This window comes from Chaetodon auriga, chromosome 8 (genome assembly GCF_051107435.1).
Source record: "Chaetodon auriga isolate fChaAug3 chromosome 8, fChaAug3.hap1, whole genome shotgun sequence".
Taxonomy (NCBI): Eukaryota; Metazoa; Chordata; class Actinopteri; order Chaetodontiformes; family Chaetodontidae; genus Chaetodon; species Chaetodon auriga.
The window spans coordinates 8,212,858-8,238,733 of record NC_135081.1 but is presented as its reverse complement, the minus strand read 5'-3'; the positions used below and the strand labels follow the sequence as shown (position 1 = coordinate 8,238,733).

The window sequence follows — 25,876 nt, the reverse complement described above, 5'->3', positions numbered from 1 at the left end:
CTACTTTCAGCGGTTGGCCATTGTGTTTGCAGCCGTCATACTGCTCTCCCACTCACTCCATCAGAAAGCAGGCCTGTGTAGGGGCCTAAATGAATATTGATTCTCCCTCCAGTGCTGACTACTGCTGGGGGGAAAAAAGAACGAGTGTGTTGTATACAATGAACAGAATGGGCCTGATGGGGGGAGAGAAGAGAGGACGACAATTAGGATGACGGTGATCATGATGGTGATAATGATAATGGTGATGATAATGACTGTGTTAGTGATCAGTAAGCATGATGGGAGCCATCAGCTGATGCATGTATGTGCATGTTGCTTGTTTGATGGCACTGTACTGCACATATAATCTCAGTATTGATGGCGAGATGTGACGACCGTCAGCAAATACGACTAAGAAATAAACCTGGACGCAGCTATTAAAAATTAGGCTCAATCTTTATTGTCAGAAATGAAACTGCATTAATGGTTTTTAGAGGTTTCCCAAATGCTGAACTTACAAACAGCTGAGGGGTTGTCAAAAAAGTGAAATGTATAATCATCAACTCTATTTTGTTACATATAAATAATCTGTAGGATCTGTTTTGGAATTTTTCACAATCCATTAACTTCTTATTTCGTAACTGATCGTATGCTAATCACTACAAAAGATGGAAAGAAAAAACTTTGGAAAATAGACAGAAATGAGTAAATTGTTGTGCCATATGACACGAGAAACTATCACAAACAAAACTCAATATTAAGCATGATTAGGAAAAAAGAGCATTTGCAAAAAAAAACATTGTTACTTCTAGTGAACTGAATACATATTTGAATTCAATGAACCATTTAACTCTGAGCATATTAGATCCATTTAAAAAAATCAGGAGGAAATATATTCATTTCCTCGAGTTTCATGGCATTAATCAAGGGGTTAACGTAGTCTTGGTGGTTGTGAGGAATGCAAGTCAACTCACTTAGCACCAAAACCTCTTTCCGTCACTATCCCTTTGAATAAATGATGATTAACCTGAGTTTAGCATAGCCCAAGAGAAGATAGTGAAAAACTGAAAACAGAAGTCATGTTGAAAAGAAAAAAAACTGGATAAAATGAAAGAGAACAAAGGAAGAGAAAGACTACAAGAGAGTTACTGCAAAACATTTGGCCTGATGAAGGCTTTAAAAGAATTTACAAAGGAAAGTGAAAGACTGACACGATAAGTGTACCTCTTTAAATTAACGTCTCTCTCCTCTACCCCTCTAGAACTCTATCATGAGGGATTCAATCCAGATAGACCACCATCTCGTCTGCAGCCGGCTGCTCTGCCTCCTGCACCTCCCCTTCTCCTGCCCCGGCCTCTCCATAGACGCCTCCCTCCACCTGTAAGGTGCAGTCGTCCAGCTCTGTCACGATGTAATGGGTTCCTTCGTCGTTAACAATAACCTGGGTTAGACCTTCCTTCATCATCTGGGACGCGGCAAGCTGCAGCACCTCCTGCATCTCCTCCTGGCCAGTCTGCTGGATGACCTGCACCTCCTCCTGCTCCTGTTTCACATCCGGCTGCACTTCCCTCCGCACAGCCTCGGCTATCTCAGGGGTCAAGACCTCGTGAACGACGGCTGCCTCTCCTTGTATTTCCTCCTGATGGCCCATTTCGCTGACAGCGCTGAGCAGAGCATCCAGAGCTGTGGATGACTCTGACACAATGTGACTCTGTCCCGTGCTGTCAACCCCTCCTCTAGCCATGGCCCGCAGCCCTTCCCTGGCCTCCCCCGACTCCAGCACCACGTACTGTGTGCTGCCCCCGGCCAGGTGGGCACCCGCGGACGCCACTTCCCTGCCTGAGGCAATTACTTGTCCGTCTTCGGTGATGTGGAGCACCTCTGCCACCTGGCCGGCCATGGCCAGCGTCTGCAAGGTGGCAGCAGCCGACTGCTCCAGGGCCTGGTCGATGGCTACCTCCTCGTCGCTGTAGCCCTGGATGATGATGACCTGCTGGACAGGCTCTTCGTGGCTGGACGTCTCAGATGAGCCCTTCCTGCCCACGGGGGAGTCCACAACTTCGGCTTCCACAAACGTAGCCCCCTGACCCTTCAGACGACACTCGAAAGACTTGGACACGATACCTGGGGAACACAGAAGCGCATTTGACATTAGTGTACATTTCCCATTTTTGGTAATTTGCTGATACTTTTATTCAATAAATTCAAGCAGAAAGGCCTTAAAGCACTTGAAATCTTCCTTTGGCTGTGGCATGTGTCATAACAGCAGAGTATGAGGAGAAAAGACAACAGGAGCTCCAAACACAGAGTATGACAGGAAAAGAATTTATTGGCAAGATGGCCAGGATCATATCCAAAAGAACAAAAATAGGCATGGCAATTACTGCACACGCAGTAGCACACATGGCCGGTCATATTCATCCTCTCTCTTAATGTTCTCAGTAATTACAACTGTTGAACTCGCTGTGTTTATGCACCCATCACTGTGAGAAAAAGGGGGAGAAGCTATAAGGAAAGCTAAGTTGATATAAAAGGTGATGTAACACTTCACATATTTGTGTCAGTTAATGCATGAAAGGAGACAGAATATGGAGATATTAGGCTGGCAGACGAGTTCGGTGAGATGCGGCTGGTGCTAATTGAGCCACACTGTGCCCTCTCAGATCACAGGTTGCCATGGCGTTTCCAGGGTGATAGGAACAGTGTTAGAAATGCCATTGTTTAAACAGCGTCTGGCTCAGACACTTGTAGGCTCATCTGTGCAGAAAAATGGGAGTTTGAGACGGTGAAGAAGGGACTCTGTTCACGCCTTGGCCTCTGAGCACAGATGAAGTTATTGTACAAATACTAAAAGCACACGCGCGCGCGCGCACACACACACACACACACACACACACACACACACACACACACACACACACACACACACACACACACACACACACACACACACACATTACTGTCATTACGACTGTACTGACCCTAACTTGCAAGGTTCCACCTGAAGGTTTGCACTTGAAAGTCTGCAGATTTGACAACCCCGTAGGCTCATGAAGTATTTTGAAATTCCAAAAACTCTTCAAAACACCAACTTTTCAGGAAAAAGCTTAAAAAACTTTATTGTTTTTCACTTGGTTCCTGAGAACTTGACATCTTGGAGGTACAAGGTTTACCCCCGAGGGTAGCGATGAGATCACACAGATCTCACGGTACATACAGGAACAAACTCATCAATCATTGGTATTCCTATCTCCCCCAGACATTTAATGTCCCGCACTCACAAGGCTGACAATGTGATCAGAAAGTCAGAGTTGTGCTGCAAACAGGCTCTGACCCGACTGTGTCCTATGCTCGTGTAGCACAGGCACAGAGATGTGTTAGCTTCAACTCTTGCTCTTATTGGATAAGTGGGCAGCGACCACTTGTCCTTTGATGACAGCAGGCCTGTTAATCCTGCGCAGATACACTCTGAAAATCAACTATTGGTAAATTTTACAAGGTTGTACATGAAGCGCTGGAGGAAACAGTGAATACTTTATGTGTTGAGAGTGTCCTACATCAGAGTGGACTGTTAAGACTTGGACAGAAAGTGCAGATGCTTGAGTCAAGTGGACAGCTATTGTTCTTAATGACTGCAAGTAAAGTTAAGGGTGGATCAAAGAGTTAAAGGCAGCTCCCAATCTCAATCTTAGAGCATTTAAGTTATCAATAACCACAAAATTGTCTTTTCTAGCAACAAACGCATCCACTGATGCTTCCTGTCTGTTCCAGGCTTTAAAGAAATACTCAGATTTTCATTTTCATTTTCAACCTTGGCCAATATCTAATGAAAAGAGTGGCAAAAGATGGCTTTATCTCCGTGTCCCTGATGTACAAATCTGTCATGTGCTAATGTTCGCACCTGAGCAGACAGTATGACAAATCATCAAAAACTGGCATTATCCTAAAAGTGAGAAGATGAGGACTTGTTGCAGCCCTAAGGTTGGATGGTTAGTTATTTTAATGACATGCACACACATACACCCACACCTGTCTACACCTGCCAAGTTTATTTTCGGGAGCTGCTAAAAAAGAGAGAATACTGGACAAAAGGCAGCCATTTCAACAATCTCTGTTCACAAAGACGTGTTTGATTTATGCAGGGAAGGAGAGGAGTTAGTCAGTGTTTTCTGCCGTTGAATCATAATGGACTTAACAAATGATAGAGAACTTACAAATCTACATGTCACAGAACAAAAGCTGATATTGGGAGAGTCGAGAGAGAGTGTAGTCTTTTAAGTGTAGATGGACAGGGCAATTTTCTGGGTATAAAGCTGTTTTCACTCTTCCACTCAGAAGATTTTACTCTTCGTGTGTTTTCATACCTGGTGAGAGCAGTTACGACACACTCTGAAAGCCTTTCCTTTTAGTGGAAAGGAAAACAGCGCTTGCTGCTCTGGAGGCTTGTTTACTATGATATCAGGGCAACATTTTACATTATAGCTTAAATATGCAATTTTGCATATGAGGTGTCTGAGCAACAGAGAGAGAGTTTAGGTTTGCCTGCTGTATTTGTCTCTCACGCTACAAGTCTCTATTTATGTTCTGAGTAAGTCTAGAAAATAACAATGAGCATTTGTTTGAAGGCAAACAAACAAAAATCCACTGTCGCTGCCATAAACAGGCAACATGTCTACATACAGTGGCAAATATCAATTTGGACTGTACTCTTTGTATCTCAAGTGACAAGAGCAGTAGTTAGTGTGTGGGGGGAGTCAGCACTGACGACAGCCAGAGGAAGTTGGCATTTTGAGTAGCAGAGGTTACCTATTTACACAGAGCCACAGAGCTGAGGCTAAATGCCTACACCAAAACGCTGTGAGCTGAGAGGCCGGCCGGAGAGGACAATAACTCAGCGGTTGTGCAGTTTCTGCTGCATTACCATAAAACCTGCTCATATATATCTGTGTGTGTGTGTGTGTTTGAGAGAGAGAGTGTGAACTCCTCACTGCATGCGTGTGTTTAGCGTGGTAAAGCTCGGTTTTGTGTCAAAAATGTTTTCATACACGTGCTGCACATATCTCTGATTCACATGTATGTATGTGTGAAATGTGGGTGTGGGGGAGTGTTGAGATCATGCTTTACTGGTGTGTGTCTGTACAATAAGTGCTACTATATACATTTGTATGTTAATGACGATCCCTGCATGTGCTTGCTTATCTGTGTGTGTGTGTAGTGCTGTGGGGGTTGTAACGCTATACGTTGCTAGTGTGTCTCACATTAGCCATGGGGTGCTGTCGGCGAGGCCCAGCGGCGGCCCACTGAGGTTTATGGAGTGTCACTCAGTCGCCGCAGCCGTGAATCAAGTTAATGTTGCAGATCCCATCTCTTCAGTTGTCCTGCGCTCCCGGTGGAAGAACAACATTTGAACAGCGTGATTTGGCCCCGGCAAGAGGCTGATGCCTGTTTAATATGTGTTTTGAGTGTTCTGACTGACTGATTCCTTTAACAGGAAGTAGGGGAGAGAGAGAGAGAGAGAGAGAGAGAGAGAGAGAGAGAGAGCGAGGCTGGCTGCTTTATTGGCTGTGATCTGAAACAAGATGGAGGCTCCCTGAGAGGAATAAAACAACTGGAGGAAGGAAAGTATGCAGAGATGGGCGGTGATGTCATTTTGATTTTCAGATGACAGAAACGTCTCATGGAAAGTCTTTTACTGTGAAACTGCATCAGTCACTAATAATACACTTGAAGGAAGCTCACATGAACTTAATGAACACTTATTTTCAGGTTCAAACATCCTGCAGAGGTATGTGTGCGCCATGTTATTTCTCTTTCTCAATGACTGCGGTTAATGTGAGAATTTGTAGGGAAAACAGCAACATGCAAGACGTCAGAGACAAAGAGTCAGAGGGAAAAAAGAAAAGAGAACGCGATGAGTGGAAGGAAAGGAGAGAAACAGGACAATGACAAACGACAGAGAATAAAGAGCAAAATCTTGTAGTCACATTCTACGTTTTAGAATAATTCAAATGTCAAACTTAGCGGAAGCATAGCTTTTCTGAGTAATTACCATTGGCAAGTGCATTTTCAAGATGAGACCTGGCTGCTAAGGACAGAAAAAGTCAAACCGGTCCAAAAGTGAGTGTCCCAAAAATCTACATGATTATAATTGGTGTGCACTGCTGAGAAGCAATAGTATAGTTGAAACTGTTAAAAATCACCATGTGCTTATTCCTTTTCATACTCCGCTTTGTGCTCACAGTCTTCTTCAGTGTTAGATCTTGATCAGAAGAGGAGAATACAACTGTCTGCGCTGTATGGGGAGATAATAATGATGAGAGGGAATCTATTCTCCAAATGGGATAACTTCTAATGAAAGAAATTACACTGAAATTAAACTAAACCTAATTTTGCTGGAGACTCCTCTGGAACCCCTTTAAGGACCCTTAGGTGATCCCTGGACTGCAGTTTGCTAACCATTTGTGTGGTGTGACTGCGCGCCTTACGCCAGTCGGTGTGTTAGCGTCAGGTCAGTGCGGGGCCCTGCCTGCTCAGTGTACGGTACAGATGCAATTATTGATCAGCGGATCAATGGGCTGGCCAGTGGCGGGGGCCCGGGGCTTCTAAGTGGCATTACTTCAGCTCGAAGAGGCCGCCAGGGGAGCGGTCAGACAGCACTTACCAGCAGTTAGAGAAATTAACCTTAACACTGAGACACCAGCACACACACAATCAATTACACTGGCTGTAACACAGGTCAGCACGCTGAACATGTAAGCTCATGCACATGTAATCAGGAAAGCGAGCGCGCACACACACACACACACACACACCTAGATGTTATAGCTGTTATAACGGTGAGGACATTGCACTGGTTTTAATCCCGAAACCTAAATTTACCCACCGATTCTCACAAAGAAAGAAGAACACAGAAATACACACTACAGCAAGCAAAGTCAATTACACTATAACAAACCATAACACAAGAGAGGAGAGAGAATAAAAAACAAAAACTTGCTTACCAAATCAATTACAAGGTCAATGGCAGGACCATGAAAAAGCCAGAGCTTATGATCAATTCTTAACTACAGCACAAAACCCTTTACAATCCTTTTACCGGCCGATTACCTTCAATTATAGATATGAAGTCGCTGCCTTAAAACGGGCATGATGGAGACCCCTAAACCTGACACACACATGGCTGTTATTTGTGGGGGGATTTTTACAGACGAGCTGGTGTGTGTGTGTGTGTGTGTGTGTGTGTGTCACTTGTGCAGGCTTTTGAAGGTGACACTGCTAAGTAGATAAAGTGTCAGTTCTGGGTGTATCCAGGTCACCAGGGAAGGCCTGTATGTGTGTTTGTGTGTGTGTGTGTGTGTGTGTGTGTGCGTGTGTGTGTGTGTTTCAGGTGTTTGTATTTATCTCTGTGTATATTTTAATGCATACAAACTTGAAGGTGTATGTATCTGATTATTGTCAAAAACAGTGTTTTGATTGATTTTCTTTATTTCATACATGGTTTACATGTAAAGTAATTTTCATTATTCATACTGTATGTGTGTGGATTTCTTGTACAATATGTATGATTAGAAAGGTTTCTATGTGTGCATTTATATTTTTTTTTTTACATATTCACAAAGAGCTAGGCTGTGTGTGTGTGTGTGTGTGTGTGTGTGTGTGTGTGTGTACTTTAGGGTCTTCTTCGGTGGAGCTGTGTACATGATGACCTTACCTGCCTCTCATCCCCTGTGAGGCCTCAGGCAAAGCCGCATGTGCTTCCTATGCGTGTATATGTGTGTGTCTGCCTCTGTGTGAGTGTGTGTGCGCACACAAACTAGCAGGTCAGCTGAGGTCCTGCTAGTGATGGCTCTACTTTGTCTGGTAGGGACAGCCGCTACTGTCACCTTTACAAACGCCATGAATCAACGCCAGGGAGGACAGGCCGGCCAACCAAAAAACAACCAATTATACAGCAGCCAGATTGACACCGGGTGGACAGGGCAGCGAGAGAGATGGAGACGCACTGAACACACCCCAAGGACGAATAAACAGAAGAGAATGAGGGCACAGACTGACAGAGGGACAGAGGGCTGTAACACCGATATGGTGGTTCTGAGGGGCCAATATTAATCTGCCAGTGACTTTAGCTGGAAGCTAAAGTCAGAGTGGACATCTTTTACAAAATCTGCTCATAGAAATCAGTGTGCGTGTTAAGATTATCTGTTGTCAGCTGATGGAACACAATGTTGAGTCTATATCACATTCTTAAAGACTCTTAAAAGGTCTTTCTTGGCACAAATCCTCTGACACACAGCGAGTCATGTGTTTTATGTTTTTGGTAGTTCAGTGTTTTATATGATGTTTCCAGTTCCTGCGAAAGATAGAAGCTACGAGGATGAATGATGCTGTTTGCAAAATCCACATTGTGATGCCTAAATCTGACGGGGATGAGACACTTTTTGCTGCACCAGGTTGGAAGGAGAGCACAAGCTTAACCAGGGCTTTAAGAAAAAACAAAAAACACATTAAAATACAAAAACATATCCACAAATAATTGACCTAACGTGTTTTTGTTTTCAGAATACAGTACAAACAGTAAGACATTCAAAGCCTTTTGCAGAGGAGCTTAAGATGGCAACATTCATTTTTCTACTGACAGCGGTCTCGAGTTACAGTCAAGAATGCAATGAACTCATGTTTTCCATAAAACACTGTCTGTAATTCTCTCTCACAAACAGGAAATCACTACCTGAAGCTGAAGTAAACAGGAGAGGTTGAGGAACACGGATGCACCGATAAACTAAAGCTCTCCACTCATTACAAAATAACTCAATGTACTAACCATCACATGTCCCTGATATATATAACTGGGGAAATATTCAAAGGTGCGTTTTCTATTCAGTATTGGTATATAGTGTATCAGAGCAAGAATATTATGTCTGATGAAAACAGGAACAGATATGAGTGAGTGAGTGAAGGCCACTCAGAGTGAATATCATACCAACCAAAGCCCTGGAAAATGAAATATAGCAGTCCAATGAGTGAGGTGGAAAGGGCTCAAGAGGTGAAAAGTACACACACACACACGTGCACACACATACACACTGTACAGCAGTGGTCAGAGGAAACACAGGTCAGTGTCCTGCTCTCAGCTCTTTTTCTGCTGACAGAGGATGACCGAGGGTGAGTATAATCTGGTCCACACTAACTCTATCTACCTCATGTTCCCCAGGTCTGTGCCCCAAGGGGGGGTGGGGGGTGGGGTGGGGGGGGTTGAAAGGTGAAGAGAGAAAAAAAACCCCACTATCATCAAGGAAACCATCTCCACTCCACCTTCGCTTCCCATCTTTCCTCCCTTTGAGTAGCATTCGTGTCTCTTCAGGCCATTAAGTTAGTTACAGTGTGGTAAATTTCCTCTTCAGTGATGAAATCAGCATCAATAAACATGGCCAATTTTCTGGTCATAGGCTGGTTGGTTTCCAGAGTTTTTCGCAGGAGAAGAAAGGGACAATAGAAAGCTACTTTCAGAGATGAAGACAAGATCCAGTTATAGATTTGGTAGCTTAACGGAATCGATGAGCACAACAAATCCCAGCTGAAGAATTGTTCTGAGAGGGGAACAAGCTAACAGTGCTGTCAGTTAACGGCAGACAGCTATCATTAGATGGTAGACTTGTGCCAGAGTAGACAGAGTCCTTAAATGAGCAGCTAGTTAACCACTTCCTGTGAGGGCAACTTTCAAATTAAGAAGGCTAAGAATTAAGGCCTGGTTGGCCAGTGCACTTAGTGCGCTTTGCATCACAGAGGCAAGTAAGACCAGTGTCATCTACCAATCCGCGGGGGCTGCTGGGAATTCATCTGGTTGGCTATAGAAGAAAAGAGCAAACATGTGGGAGGTTGCTACGGCTGCACAAAGCGACGTCCGATCAACCTCAGCTGGGCTGCCAGTGAGAGGGCGTCTGAAAGGCCTGAAACACCTGATGACTGCAGGTTACATCACTGATTATGTGCCCTGGAAAAGCCTCAGAAGATGCATCACTTCAACTTGAAAATGACTAACCAGATATGACTAATGTAGTACTTTTTGTTGAAACGCCGGTTGGTTCTCCCGATGCTCTAAATGGCAGCTATTTGCACTCGGCAGATGAAGGTTAGAAAATGATCACAGTGCGATGGCCTGATGCAAGTCGGAAAAAAGAGAGACGGCGCGTAAGAGCCTCATCCGAGAATCCAAGAGGGGAGGTTGACATATGAAACAATAACAAAGATCACAACGCTCTTCTTCCTCATATCCCCCTCCTTCCTCTGCCTCCTCTCATTCTCCCCATTAGGCCCTCTTCCTATCACTCCGGCCTGCGTCCTTCTTCCTCTCTCTCGTCTCTCTCTCAAAATCTCTGGAGGTGGACCTTTGATTGCTTCTTTAATTAGCCATGTCAGACGGCTCCGTGGATTTACTGGGGATGTCGAACTTCTGCAGATAATTACATGCCTTTCCCCTTTCTCTCCATCGCTCCATCCATCCCTCCATCCTCCCTTCACTGTGTTTGTTCCCCTATCTATCCCTCTCACTCACCCTCCCATGATTTAATGATTAATTATGGATGTGAGTTTGAGAATAAAAGCTTTTTCGCTCATCATAATGAAATTTTCCCCCATTCTCGTAATTACAGTGCGAAGATGATGTTGCTGATGTCTTTCTGCTGCCAAGGCCTGGCCCGCGCACTGATTTGGGGTCCGTCAAGGCGGATGAAATGAATAATCACAGCGTAATGGTTTCTGAATTTCAAAAAACTGGGTGGAGAAATGAAGTTACAGTCGGATTGTGTTGGCGAAGAAAGAGAATAAAAGAGGAACATGGACAAAGAAGCAGATTGCTATGGAAAATGTCAGAACAGAGGCCAAGACTGGGATTTAAAGAGAGGCCTCATTCTTCAAGCTCCACTAGAACCAACAGTCACAGGGGGAGTGTTTTCTTTAATCAAAGCTTGTGATTAAGTCTCAAAATTCTTGATGATTCATGATTATTTTCCATTTTTATCAATTAATCTGCTGAGTACTTCCTTGATTTACTGATCAATTGGTCAGTCTGAAGTGAGAGATGCCATCACATTTTCCCAAAGTGACGTCTTGAAGTTGTTTGTTCTGTCTGACAGTCCAAAACACAAAGAAATGTAATACTTACCGTCACATGAGACAAAGCAAAACAGCAAATCCTCATCATTTAGAAACACAAACGTTTGGAATTTTAGCTTGAAGAACGACTTCAATGAATATTTGATTATCTGATATTTTGTCTTTTTATTTTCCACCAATCAACTACACAATAAACTTAACAATCGACTAATTGCTCCGTCCATATACTCTGACATGATGTGACATGACTGAGCTTCCAGCAGAGAGAGGCCCCATGTGTGGAGGCCAGAGAGTCAGCAGGATCTGAACTTCTCCATCAAACATCAATTCTCTCTCTTCTCTTCTCAAACTATTTGTCACTTTCGTGTGTGCAAACGGGTGCAATGCTATGAACGTCTGTCAGGAGAGGCTGTCTTTAAGAGTTCTATATATGTTTAAAAAATTATCACCTCCCTCGTCTCACTGACAGCACAGTTTTCACGGCCTTTGAGTGTGGCCATTAGGAACAGCTATAAACACTTCTGCCTTCAGACGACGTGTCGCACAGACCGGTTTGGTTTTCGAGCACGGCGCCACCTTTACTTCCATCTTCTGACATTTTATTGACCAAATGATTAATCAGTTGAGAAAATAACGAACAGATTAATTGATAATGGAAGTAATTGCTAGTTGCAGTCAGCAAAGATATTCTTCTGCCTCCTGTTATCAGGCGGTGGAAGGTCCAGGTTTCTTTCTCCTTTGCTTCTCAAATAAAGGTGTTCCCTGGAGCAACTGCAGATTTACAGTGATAAGATATTGATGGCAATGCAACACATTAAAGGGCTATTCCAGCAATTTAGTGTCATGCTTCCAGAAAGCGGAGTGAGCAGAGGTCAAGTCGGGTCAAGTTACAAAAACACTGGATCCCACATTACAGCACAATCCAATGACAGAGCTCTCAAACCAAACTGAGTGACAAGGACAGATTTACATAAGGAGCAGATTCTTACAGTACAGTGACGCTTTGCTGAACTGATTTCATGTTTACATGAATGGTAGTTTGGCTTGTGATCATCAGCTGAAATAACAGCTCAACTACCTTTTTATTTACTGAAACACCACTGATGCCAAGTCTATCAAAGCTGGGCCATCCACACAGAATATTGTATGACAAGTTCCTATTGTTCCTTGTTGAGTGAGTCACACTCATATACAACACACACTCACAGACACACAGGTCTGTTTAGCTTAGTCTCCGATCCTCCCTGCCATATTTACTGGGTATTTACCTAACAGAGGCATGCTGGAGATATTTATCGTCCTGATGGCTCTATATATAGGGCTGAGGAGCTCGGTGAGAGAAGAGGCAGGCGCGGTGGGAGGTTGCTTCTCTAATCTCCATCTCCAGGCTGACAGGCCTGAGAAGGCCCTAATGAATGGCTCTTTTCATCTGCACGCCCGTGTGTATGTGACAGTATAAATATTTAGCAATATTGGAGTCAGCTCGTGATTTTACACAGATGGAGTGATTGATGGCTCAGCCCCCTGATGCATGCCAAAGACCATCCTGGAGATGTTATATAAACCACCACAGCCTCTCTCTCCCTCCATCATCATCTCCATCTCGCTCTCTCTTTATCTTTCACACTGCCTCCTCTGCTCTCCGCCTCCTTCCCAGCTTGTCTTCTCGCTGTCGATCCGCCCTCTGTGGCTCTGCCAATTTGCTTCACTGTTGAATTTCTATCATACAGTGTGGTGTCTCTACGGCTGTGAGACAGGCTAAATCAGAGGGAAACAACCTGACAGGGAGGAAACTGAGGAGATTGGCATCGACATATTACAGTGCAAACCAGTTTAGTATTTTAAACCTTTCATTTCCTAAACCAGCTTTCTGAAAAAACATAGAATTATTTTGTTCTTTGCTTTGCCTTGTTTTAATTCATGTTTAACTGTTTGACAAAACTCTGTAAAGTGCTCTGCAAACATCACATTTACATTTTTTTTTGTGTGTAAATGTTTTACATGCTGTTGCTTAGTATGTACAGTAAATCAAAATGTCAAATATGTGAGTGACAGCTACTCCTCAAGTCTGCAGGCTCACACACAGACACACACACACACACACAGTGCATGTCCATACACTCACACACACACATTGAGAAACACATGCACACAATGCTGTCATCTGTGTCAGAGAAAACCCAGACCAGAGCCACTGTCTGTTTGAGCAACACACACATTCTGCTGCCAATATGCTGCTGGAGCTCTCTATGAAGGAACAGTGTGCGTGTGTGTGTGTGGTGTGTGTGTGTGTGTGTGTGTGTGTGTGTGTGTGTGTGTGTGTGTGTGCACTATGCAGTTTGGTTTGGCTATACTTGAGAGGACTGACTTGTGACAGCTCTCCAGTACTTTCATGTGGACATTTGGCTGGTCGTCACAGTGAACAGCTGTAGTTAGGTAAATGTTATGGTTACCTATGTAGTGGTTTTAATTACGGTAAGATTACACCTCAAGGAAATTAATGCATAAGAATCTATTGCATTTGAGTGCTTGTGTGTGCTTGTGTGTGTGTGTGTGTGTGTGCTTGTATGTGTGTACAGTGCATACCTTCTGCATAGCCAAATAAACTAAAATATAAGAACTAAATCCCTGAACAAATATATGAGGGCTTTAAGGGGGGATGTTGAAGATGTATTAACCTTGTAATTGCCTGTGTAAAATATGCTCCCCTGGTAATGAAATTTCCTGCTTTAATTTGAAAAAATTGGGGAAATATCTCCCCTTTTTTGCCTTGTGTTTTCTCATTTAATTGCATTTAAAACTTCAATCTCAAACACCCCCACCGCTTTATGGGGGGAAGGACCAGCGTTGGACCACCACATCTATTAATCTAACTGTCCTTTATCGGAATTAGCATTCAAATGTGATCGGTTCCACTGTGCCTTCGCCACCGCTTGTAATTCCAACAAAATCCACTCCTATGCAATAACTACAGTGCCCTTCAAGACCACCACCCCCACCTCCCCCTCGCTTTGAGAGGTATTGATTTTTATTTGTTCTGTAATGAGAACAATTAGTCTTTTTCCTGCCCTCCTTTCATCTATCACCTCTATGTTCCTTTGGCTCTGCCACCCAGCCGGCCACTGTCTTTACACCCAGCTGGAGGTCCATCTTCTGGGCAAAGGACACCACTGTGCCCCTCTGCATAGAAAATACAACTAGCTCAAAGAGAGATAACAGAGGACATTTCGCTTTTTTCTACCCGGTTATGACCTAAAACTGAGAATACAGTGGACAGAACTAGTTTGATCTTTCTGAAAAAAACTGTGTTCATGTCCACGTGGGCTGCCTTGATGCTGACATTTGTTTCTGATAGCAATGATGATTGCCTATATTTAAGAACATTTTCTTACCAAAATAATTTCTCCAAATTATTATCTCAAATTACATTTTTTTTATACTTTCTCTACATTTTCTCAAGCATGAAGAAAAAATAAAAAAAAAATAAATACCAACAATTCATTATTAATCAATGCCACAATAACCACATAAATAAATTGCATCCTATCTATCGTACTGCATGGTTAATCTTTAATTTGAATGAAAGGCCTATATCTAATGCAGCCAGCTTGACTCTAATTGATATGGTTAGAAGAAATTACCACACTCTAAATCCAGCAGGGCTGGTGTTAACATGTATCATAAAATGTGAAAACACAATAAAACACTCACATCTATCCATTAAGAAGCTTTAATTTCCGCCGTGGCAGTAGAGTGGCAGGCAGGACTGACTGACTAGCGGCGGTCAGGAGACTTTAGCCTCTATAAAACACCTGATTGACAGGGTGATTTGTGACGGACTGGCTGGATAAGTGGCTAGCTGCTTTCTCAGTGCAGCAGTTTGTGCCTGTATACGAGCAAGTGTGTAGATGTGTGTGAGTGTGACGTCAGGTCCTATTTCAGCCATGGCCGGTGAGGAATGAAGCATCTGAAAGAGTCCATTTCTCTTGCCGCGCTGCCTGAGCCTTACTTACCCTAATGATGTATAATAGCCTGCAACTACACTTAACCTGAGCATTACTGTGGCAAAGACTGAGTGGAAGAGGCACATGCATGCGTGCGCACACACACACACACAGACACACAGACACACACAGGTCTAGTTTTTCTGAGGACGCTGTTTACCAAAGGCTGTGAGGGCTGGAAACGACCTGGCACGTTGAGAAATGAAAGACTCGCAAATCGCACTCCATCAAATCAAATCAAACCCCAAGATGTATATTAACATCGACAGCTGTATCCTTGTTTTCTCTCTGATCCTTCGCTCGCACTTCACTCTGCTGCTGACTCATTCTGTGGCTATAAGCTAAATGATACAAGCAGTTAGCATGCTGCATCTGTTGTCTCTTAATTAAACTCATTTTCCTGGTTGGCTGTGTATGTTCATACATGCAATATGGAATCTGGCCCTTTAACCTCTTTCGCATTCATTAGCGCAGACGAGAACGAGCTCATCACTTACACCCATGCTTCAAAAGTGACTGAATGAATGCATGTGCTTGTGTGTGTGTATGTGTGTGTGTGTGTGTGTGTGTGTGTGTGTGTGTGTGTGCGTGCGCTCGCGCAAGACAGGTTGGAGACAGAGGAGAGACAGTAAATGACAAAGTCACGTGAGGCGGCTACTGTATGAAACCTCAGATCTAATCAATAGGAGTGAGGAGGACGCCAGGCGCCAGCCAGAGGGTCACCACTCATCACTCAGGTCAGTGACGAACACACGCATGTGTGCATGTACACACACATACAAGCATCCACAGGGAGGGCATTGCATGAGGGCACATTACTAGACGGGACTATGAGGCAGTAGAGGATGGGTCAGAGAGAGGTTGAAGCACATAGCAACGGAGGGGGAGCTGGATCGATGGGAGAGATTGAAGGAGCTCCGTAATACCAGAGGAGTCACGGATGTCCAGAATACAGCTAAGCAGGGCTAGGAGACGGGTCAGGAGGGTTAAAACAGCCTCACACTGCAGGGAGGAGGCATCGACAGGCCATAAAAGAGGTGAGGGAACAGCAGAACCGACTGATTTTGATGCTCATCATGGTCAAATGCACCACAGAGTGCAGAGCAGAAACAGACGAGATGGATTTGATCAAACTGACCAGGTTGTAGCTGGACATGAACAGGTTCACTAATAAAACAAATATAGCAGGCTTTTAGCAACATTTGCAACAGGAGACAGCCTGCTAAGCTGTGGGAGCTCAACTGAAAGTGGGGCAGCAGAGGAGAGCACCAGAGTGTGTGTTTGTGGGTGTGTGTGTGTGTGTGTGTGTGTGTGTGTGTGTGTGTGCACTTTGGCTCTGCAGTGGAGAGACACCGACGGAGAAATGGACTAGGCCTGGTGGCATTTAGCCCTGTTCTATAATGACACTGAGAGCTGGGGAGGAGACACAGGCACTGTTATTGAATTATTGAAGGTGCATGGTGAGGTATAAATCTGCCATGGAGATGCCATACTGTTGTAACACACACATGCTCGCACGCACAGTCGCGCACACAAAGGCCACCGACACACAGTGAGGCTGGCGTGACGACTGCGGGCTTTGACTTGCTGACCTTGAGGTTGTTAAAACAAGCTCTCCGTCAGCTTTTCTGCAAAATATGTTTACCTCGTGAGAGAGGAGAGAGAGAGAGAGAGAGAGAGAGAGAGAGAGAGAGACAGAGGAAGAGAAAGAGAGGGAGCGCAAGTGTGTGTTTGTGTGCTGTGCTGTGCTGTGCTGACATTGCCGGAATAAACACAGCGACTCCATCAATTCTTCCGGATTGTGAGGCAAAATAAAAAAAGGAGACACTGCAGAGGGAGACATAAAGTAAATACCAACCTGTAGTAGCCTGACTCCGGCCAGCTTTTACTACACAGTAGCATCATGACGGAGAGAAAAGATTAAGCCCTCGAGACCGCAAGCAAACATTTGAATCCAGCGAGACCACAGTGCACACACAGATTAAAAGGGAATGGTTGTATACATGTACCTGTAGCGAATGCAGCCTAGAAACTGTACATCACCCACCAATTACTGATGTTTATCTCTTAAATAAAAAGAGACAGAGTATTGCTACATGTATGAAGACATCACTATATGTGATAATTCCCTTTTCTCCCTTCCAGCGGAAAGATTTTCACCGCACGCACCAACACATTTTTATTTCCATTATTATTTCTGTATCTCGGTACAGATAGCGAGGCAGTGTTTCTCAGCTCAGCCGCCTCCCACCTCGAACAAACCAAACAGAGGATTCCTGAAGAATCGTGGTTGTGATGTCCTGCATGTGTGAACTGTGATTGCACAATGCTCACTGCGTGTGTACATAGATTGTTTTTATTTGAGTGCGCTCATGTATGCACATTTGCGTACGTATGTCTGCGTATGGGTGTGTGGATAGGTGAGCGCGTGTGTCCTGCCTGAGCTCTGTAGCCGAGGGGGGCACCTCTTCTTATTAACATCATCAGTCTGCATCATTACTAGGCTGCCTGGGTTGGGCAGCAGGTGCTATGAGAGTGCCAGGGTTACAAATGACCACGGGATTGCTCTTGGAACACACACACACACACATACACACACACACACACAGGTATACACGCAGATACAATACACACAGAAAGACTCTGAACCCCCCTTTTAAATCCCCAAAAGGGATGTGGGGTGTCTGTGTCGATCTGTTATCCAGTGGGTTAGCGCTCGGTGTCTGGCCAGGTTTTCACTGGGGGGGACGGACTCCATCCATTCTCCTGACAACAGGCCGGCGATACACAGCAGAGGCTGAGAGAAACTCAGCTCAGAGCAGGGGAGGGTCCGCAAGTCAGCCAAAAAATAAAAAAATAAAAATTACAGAGGTTGTGTGCAAGACAGGAACGTGGCCACAACACAGTGCTAAAGAAAAAAAAGCTCAGGTGCAGATGAAAATAAACACAAAGCTTGGACGGACATGTGGGCCTTATAAAACAAATGGGACAGTCTTGTAGCAACAGACAGGAGAAGTCTTTAGAGGGTCTGTTCACCCAAATTACAAAAAGCAGTACTTTCCCATCTACCTCTGGTGTTGTCTAACCATGGACATGGCTTTGATTTAATGTGGTTTTGCGGTATCCAGCTCCACCTCAGTACAATGGATGCAAATGATTTTTTGTTAAACTAGCAAACAGCTACATTTACATAGAGTCTTCATCCAAAGTGTTTTACAAGGTTATTTCCATGCACACTATCACACACAAGTGGCAATGAGCTAGCAAACATGGTGCTGGCTGGACCATCGGAAGCTATTTGGGGTTCAGTGTCTTCCCCAAAGACACTTCGACGTGTGGACTAGAGGAGATGAGGATCAGCGGACGAACTTCTCTACCTGCTGAAGCACAGCCGGCCCAGCACAGGACTCCTCACTGGGCTAGTGGGTGAGCTACTGCAGGCAGCTGAGCACATGCTAGCACCTAGACAGCTCTTTTTCTGGCCTCTTTATTTTGCTGTTTACTCCCTCTTGACATTTTGTTCTTAGGATTGTTCATCGTTCCATTCAATAAAGACTTCTAGCAATTGAAGAAGTAAAAAAAAAAAAAAAAAACCTCTCACCAAAGGGAGTGCTAACTCTCCTGCTAACGGGACGATAAGTTCACACGGTTTATTCAGAAGACGTATTTGTACCATCAACTCCTGTCTCATAACTTTCTACAAACCATTCTCCTTTTATGGAGCAGTTAATACTCAGACAGAGGAGGTGGAATAAAAGTAGATGGTGCAACAATATTGTTTCTGGTAAGACATATTGGATCTTGTTAAATTATTTTTTCAGTGCTCTGAGGACCACAAATGAAATTCCATTCACCTCCATTGTATTGGGGTGGAAGCCAAATCTCAGGATGTCTTAAAACCTGTGCAACCAAAATGATCTGTGTAGCTAGATCCCACTAACTATGAGTGAGAGGATGTGATTTTTGCAATTTGGGTGAACCAACCCTTTAACCTTAACCGACTGTAATGCATTCGGCCTATTTTAATCAGTAACATACAGGTGAGACTCATTCAGAGTTTAAGTTTCAGGGTTTTGAAACTTTGATAGATGCATACACACACAGCCATGTACACACAACGTACACACAATTCAACAACACAAACATCACAGTCAATAGGCAGAGTTTGCATATTGACAGATGGATATCTACACCAGCAGCGTTAATGCTGATAAAATGCCCTGCGCTGTTATGGCGTGTAACCAGAGAATGGTAATAAAAGCTATATGAATGAGGTCCGCCCTGTTTCTAAGGCGCCTGTATGGCACCACCCATGACACCAAAGATGTGTCAAAGACAACAGACACTCAATACAGTGCTGTGCTGCTCTACCCTACCTGCTCTTGTGGATTATGTAGCCGGCGTGCGTTCATTTAAGATGTCCACATTGATCTGGCATTGACAAACCATTTCATATTAGCCCGGCTTTGCTCTTTTACGTCATCAAGGGCAATCAGATGCACTGTACTGCATCAGGCTAAATTTAACCTCCTATCAATCCAAATGTGAGACACTCAAAGTCATCCCGCTTCAGTCACTCACTGCTGGTTCAATTTCAAATAAACCTGAACATCAGAAAGAATGCAAAAAGAGAAAAAAAAAAAAGATTTTTTTATGCACCAATAATATGATAAGTTAGTTTATGTTACATTAACCTACTCAAGTAGCAAAATCAGTTTTGCTAATTGGACAATATACTGATATATCCCTCAACCAACCACTTAAAACTGAGTCAGAGCAGAGATAGGTATGCCACAGAATAAATCAGCATTACAGCGATATTGATTTGACTGCAATTCAATAACAAATTTGGGGTGGGGGGGCGGGGGGGGGGCAAAACAAAATGTTATATAAATAAGAGATTCACAACATGGAAAAAAATGTATTTGGCTCTCTAATACTGAAGCCACAGCAGAAATTAATGTCTCTGGTTAGTTAGTGCTGTTAATTGGGCGTGCAAAATTAAAATGTTAACGTCACCGCTAGCTGGGAACGCAGAGAAAGCCCCTCCAGCTGTATTTGACCTAACAGAGCGTGTTTCTTCTCCTTCCTTCTCTCTCTGCTTCAAGTGTCGCCAAAACTAATAAAAAACCCCCTCACAAATCCCCCCATGAAGCCCTCCATATGAACTGTCACATTAATAACACTGCACTCGTATTCAAATTTTCTGTCGAAAAAGCTAAAGAAAGATTGAATGCCCCGCCGTCGTGCGGCCAAAGATTGAAGACGTGTGTCATTGACATTGTTAAAAGTTTATGAAAATATATGAATTCTCAAACGTGGCGGGCCGCCGTGCAGCTCCACTCCCAACACTTCTGTTAGAGACCGCGGCTTTTAATCAAAATGATTGAATACCACAAGTTTGGATTCAGGGATTCTAATAGAGGACGGATAAAGTGTCACGGTCCAGAAGTAGAAAACCACACGGGATCACACATGCATGCATAAAAACCTTCCTACAATTTTTTCTTTGCTTTTTTTCTTTTCAAACCATATTCCTCATTGGTAGGTATCTTGTTTTCCTCTGTTACTGAGTGCTTGTGTAAATGGCATGTGTGCTGACTGCAGCGTACAGTGGGTGACTCCTTTGCTTTCTGGAGCTGATATGAAGCTGTATCTGGGGAAAGAGACATATGGCACCAACGTGCGCGCGCCACACACATGCACGCACGCGCATGCACACACACTCACATACTCATATACACAGACATATGTACACTTACAAAGTGTGCTGAACATACAGTAACAGCTGCTGGCAACGTCACATGTGGAGACTAACGGAGTGACAGGCGGCCATGTCTTTGTGTGTGTGTGTGTACATAGTCTGTTGCAGTGTGTGGCTTTGGTAGCAGAGGGCTGAGGTAGAAAGGCTCTCCACAGGCCAGGAGCACTGCAGAAAAAAAAAAAAAAAGCCACTCCACTGGGGATATCACATGCCATCTCACTGGACCACACACTCTATTTCACTGCTAGCAATGCAGGAACTAAAGCAAAAATAGGCCTTTTTTAAGCATAACCATTATAGTTTTCTGAATTTTCATTAAGTGACCTTATTCCCATAGTGGTAATTTGGACTTCCCCTGGGGAAGGTGGGAAACCCTCCTTTGAAGACAAGAATAAAACTACAATATAAAGGCTTCAAGTAGATTTGGAGGAAACAAAATCGGACTTATTGGCAGGTTCGCTGATGGTCTTTGACAAATTATCCTAACAACAAAAAGCAGTGTGGCCTCAGAGTTTTGCTATTGACAGTTTCATGTAAGGTCCAACTACCAGCATAGCATATCTAACAAATACATGAAACTTAAAGTATCACTACCATCGAAAGTAAACAACATGCAAAAAATCTGCTCGAATCAATTGTTTAACTTCATATTAATGTGTAGTTTGACATAATATCACATTGTGTTAAGTGAATCCCTTCTGCACTGTCAAACGTTGGCTGAGCGTCTGCACTGACTGACGTGTGTATACAATGTGCATGTGTGTGTTCTCACACTGCTGTGGCAAGCAGGTGGTGTTTTTCTCTCACTCCAGGAGGCTCCTCAAACAAAGAGCTTTTAGCGTCAACTTATCAATCTCTGCAGCGACACCGCTAACAGCTGGGTGGAGGGCAGGTTGCGAGGTGGGGAAAGTACAGTATAAACACACACACACACACACGTACACACACATGCACGTAATGTGAGTGTTGCCTGGAGAGCGCTGTGGGAGGTGACTCATGTACCTGTTTATGTGAATGAGTTCAGCATCAGGGGACACAGGTGAGAGGGGAGGCAGAGCCGCTTTGTTGGGAAAGAAACACAGACGAGTTAGATGGAGGAGCTGTAGACGTGAGGGTGGAGCAGAATTCGCAGTGTGGCTTAAAAGAGGATTTAGTGATTGTGTTAATGTACTTTGGTGACAGATGGTGAGCTTTGTGGCACAACCAATCCCCTACATCTTTGATGATGAACTTAAAAGGAAAATTGCCGTTTCCCTAACTGACAACTGACCTGACTCTGTTGCCTCTTGGTAGTTATAGCTCACTACATAGTACTACAAGTTGAAATAAAAGCAAAGTTTTTAACTCCATTATCAATGTAATCCAGTCTACTTTCTGTCAATACATCAACCAATATCTGAAATCCACTGGTGATACAATTAAATCCCTGTGAAAAACATCTGAGGAGCACTGAACTGTAGACCTGCAAATCTAATCACAAAATATCAGTTTGCAGGTTTGCTGTGACTTCAAGTTGTGAAAATGCCTCCTTGGGCTCATGTTGGTCAAGTATTTGTTTTGTTTTGTTGGCTTCAAACAAGTTAGAAAGTATTAAACTCCAAGTTAATGCTTTTATCTATCATTTTAGATAAAGACGCTAATTTCCATGCGAGGTGCGCTTGATTTCAAATTGCAGTCAACTGTGCTGTGGCGCCGGCGAGGCGCATCAAAACGGTTCATCAGAGCCTTCATCAGTGTCAGGGGCTGTGATAATCACGGCCAATCACAACGGCTGCTCTCACAAAGAGAACTGCGTCCGGCATGTCCTGAGGATGCCACCGTCTGCAGCATTTCTGGGAGACAGGCCTGCAGACGGTGTACAGCCAAATTTATACTGGCAACCACTGGCTCTGACAAGCGCAAGTCCACTGAAACAACGCACTGCATTCTGCTGCTTTCAGAAGGCGAGAGACGCTGGTAAAACACCACCGCTTTAATTGTAACAACACTGTGTTTTCCGTGCATTCACAAGGTTGAAGAAATAATAATACAACAGAAACACACAAAGAAGACAGTAATTAAAAAAGGGGTTTCTGGGGTTCTAGGGAGGTCTATGCAAGTTGGCTGCACAAACTTTAGTGACAAAAACAGCACAGACTACAGTTGCCTCCCACTCTCTCAGACCAAGTCAATCTTGGTACCAGGATTGAGGTTTGCTACTGGATTTGCCAAGGACACTCTATCGTTCAACCTCTCCTCCGAATGGGCGTATGGCAAGTCGTAACAGTCAGTCAAAATACAGAGAAGGAAATAGCAAGAGGAAACAAAATTAGAGCCCCTTTTCTCATAAGACATGAATACTTTGCCAACCCATCAGCGGAGAGGGAGGGGAAAAAAGCACTACTGAAACCCACCAATGATCGTCATGGGGTAGTTTAAGTCCATCAATGATGAGTGAGGTACAGTTGTAAATCCTGCCAGTGATAGGTGGGGCAGAGATTGAGGCCCACCCAGTGAATAATGGGATGAGCTGCAGTCAAATCCATCTACATCCCTCCTCCTTGGCTCTCAGAAAAGGCTCAGGAGTCACAGCTATCACTCTCTTCCTCAAGCTATCCCTCCAACCTCCACCCCCTTGATTCGCCCTTTCATTATCTCCACGGCAGGAAGGGACAGAAATGGGTGGGGGGAGAAAAAAAGAAAAGGAGGAGAGTGGAGAGGTCTGAAGAGGTTTTCAAATCCAGTGAAGCCTGTCATATTACAAAAACATGTCGCTTTAAACTAAATGTGAAATATCAGTAATTGAAGCCATAAATCCACTGTTGTGTTTCCCCTCACCTCCCCCTTTCTCTCTCTCCCCTCTCTCCCCCTCCACCCAGCCCTCCCTTGCTCTCTTTATTTTTGTAACGGTGCTTTTGATGAGCGGTAAATTGGAAATTATTTTGTGTTGTAATGCTGCCCTGAAACGTCTTCCCATTACCATGTGTCAGTCAGCACTGACAGTGAAATTACTCAACTGTCAATCTGGCTATCAAAGAGGTGGGTGGGGGGTTGCTCGTGGAGGTGGGAGGGGGGAGTTATGCAAGTAGTTAGACAGTGATCAATAAAGAGGAGGAGAGGGGGGCAGAAAGAAGAAGGAGGGAAGGTGTGCTGGAGGTTTGGTCCGTCCTAATAGTTCTGCTGTGATTGAATAAATCAAAGCTGTTGTGGAATTTAGCTGTCACTATGAGCCTCCTCCTGAATGTTCTTATTACTGTGTCTGTGTGTGTGTGTGTGCGTGTGTGTGTGCGCGCTTAGCATGGGTGTGATAACTTGTACAGGCACCATCTCCACCAATTCCTTTGTATAGCACACATTTATAGTCTGACCAATGTCCCCAAAATCTAGCTTCGCTTCTCTTCTGCTGTGTCCCAACAATGCGCGTGTGTGTGTGTGTGTGTGTGTGTGTGTGTGTGTGTGTGTGTGTGTGTCAGAGAGCACAGGTGTGTTTTTTTTTTTCTAGTAGTGTGTGTGGCTACATTTCCAGTGATATAGCTGGGAAATAACAAGCTGGATAAAGTATAACCTCCAGACAGTGATGATTAGAAAGCAAATATCTACCAATAAGTTGTTATTTTTTTCAACTGGAAGCCTTTTGATCCTCCATAGAATACTCTTCATTCAATACAGTTACTCACTAAAAAATATCTGGTCGAGATTTATCACATTCCAACAATGGGTAAGCTATTGCTTTCAATAAGGAGCACAAATTGCAACTGGAAGCTACGGCCTCACCTGCATCCCTGCATGTTATACAATACTTCACAAATGTTCTACTATTATTACTGCTGCAGTGTGTGCGTTGTTGTGATGTGTGTCGGTAATGACTGGTGTGTTGAGAGGGTCTGCGGTATATAGGGAGAGAGAGAGAGAGAGATAGAGGGAGAGAGGAGAGTGAGAACTCCTTTATTGCTCAATGCTAAATTAATTGCACCAATTATTCACGGAGAGAGTTGTCTAGTGGCGGCCTTCGGGGGGCGAGGCCCTGACCGCTCTCCCTCATTTTTAATTGGCTGTCCTGTTGAATAATTGATTGGAGCAAATGTGAAATGGATGGGAAGGTCCAAGTGTCTTTCATCACAACGGGCTGGCCGCTCTGACAGCCGGCCACAAACAAACTCTGCTGCTGTACGCAATAAACAAACTGCACGCAGCTGAATTCAGCCTGGCCACTGCAGCGGGGTTAGTATAGCAGATATGACTCCTGTGCAGGACACTGCCCTCTGAAAACCCAACAAGATGCACAATGCCAGTAAAACCGATACTGGCGGGGGAGAAATCAAGGTGGGGGGGAACAGAAAAACAATTTGTATCATTGTGTAAATGGTGAGCTGAGTAAACTGAGCTGAAATAATTTGAATTGGCAACTGAACAGTGAAGTGTATTTCATGTTAGTGACTCAGGCTAAAGTGTGGAAAGGGGATTTCAGGTAAAGCACTTGCTTAATGTCACAACAGGGTTTATGAGAAATGTAGTACTGACACACCAGCAACTAACAAGACCTCTGGTATGACACACACAACACAACACACATTTAATTGTATACACAGTGATTCTAAAGTGCTACAAGCTCCATCTTAAATACATGGCTCCACTGTCACTCCTTTACTGGAACTGACGTTCACATTGCCCAACAAGGACACCGTTAGAATATTACACCTGCGTTATGATCACTAATTCATGCTCCGAACAAAATAATTCATTTTCATGTTCTTCTGCAAAAAGATTCTTATGTTATTGATTCTTATGGTGAGCTCAGCATTAAAAAGTCATTCTGTAGCAGAAGTAAAAATCAAATAAATGGATGAATGTTTAATATATAAATGTGTCATTCATCATTTTATACACCCTTGATTCTCTCTTACATAAACACATTACACACACATTCTTACATGTGCCTCATCCACAACCACACACACCCACACAATCCCCTCGGTAATCAAAGGCTATTAACTCCCGGTGCTTTCGCAACAAAACAGATGTAAGATTCATGAGTCCC

General features: G+C 43.9%; 1 protein-coding gene across 1 annotated transcript in view; it reads right to left on the bottom strand.

Moving 5' to 3' along the window:
* Positions 1 to 418: 418 nt before the first annotated feature.
* Positions 419 to 25,876, bottom strand: part of znf407 (zinc finger protein 407) — a 139,508-nt gene continuing 114,050 nt past the window's right edge. The window contains exon 10 of the mRNA XM_076738167.1: positions 419 to 2,103. Coding sequence (XP_076594282.1) covers positions 1,259 to 2,103 — 845 coding nt within the window. The 3' untranslated portion in view covers positions 419 to 1,258. The remainder of the gene's footprint in view (positions 2,104 to 25,876) is intronic.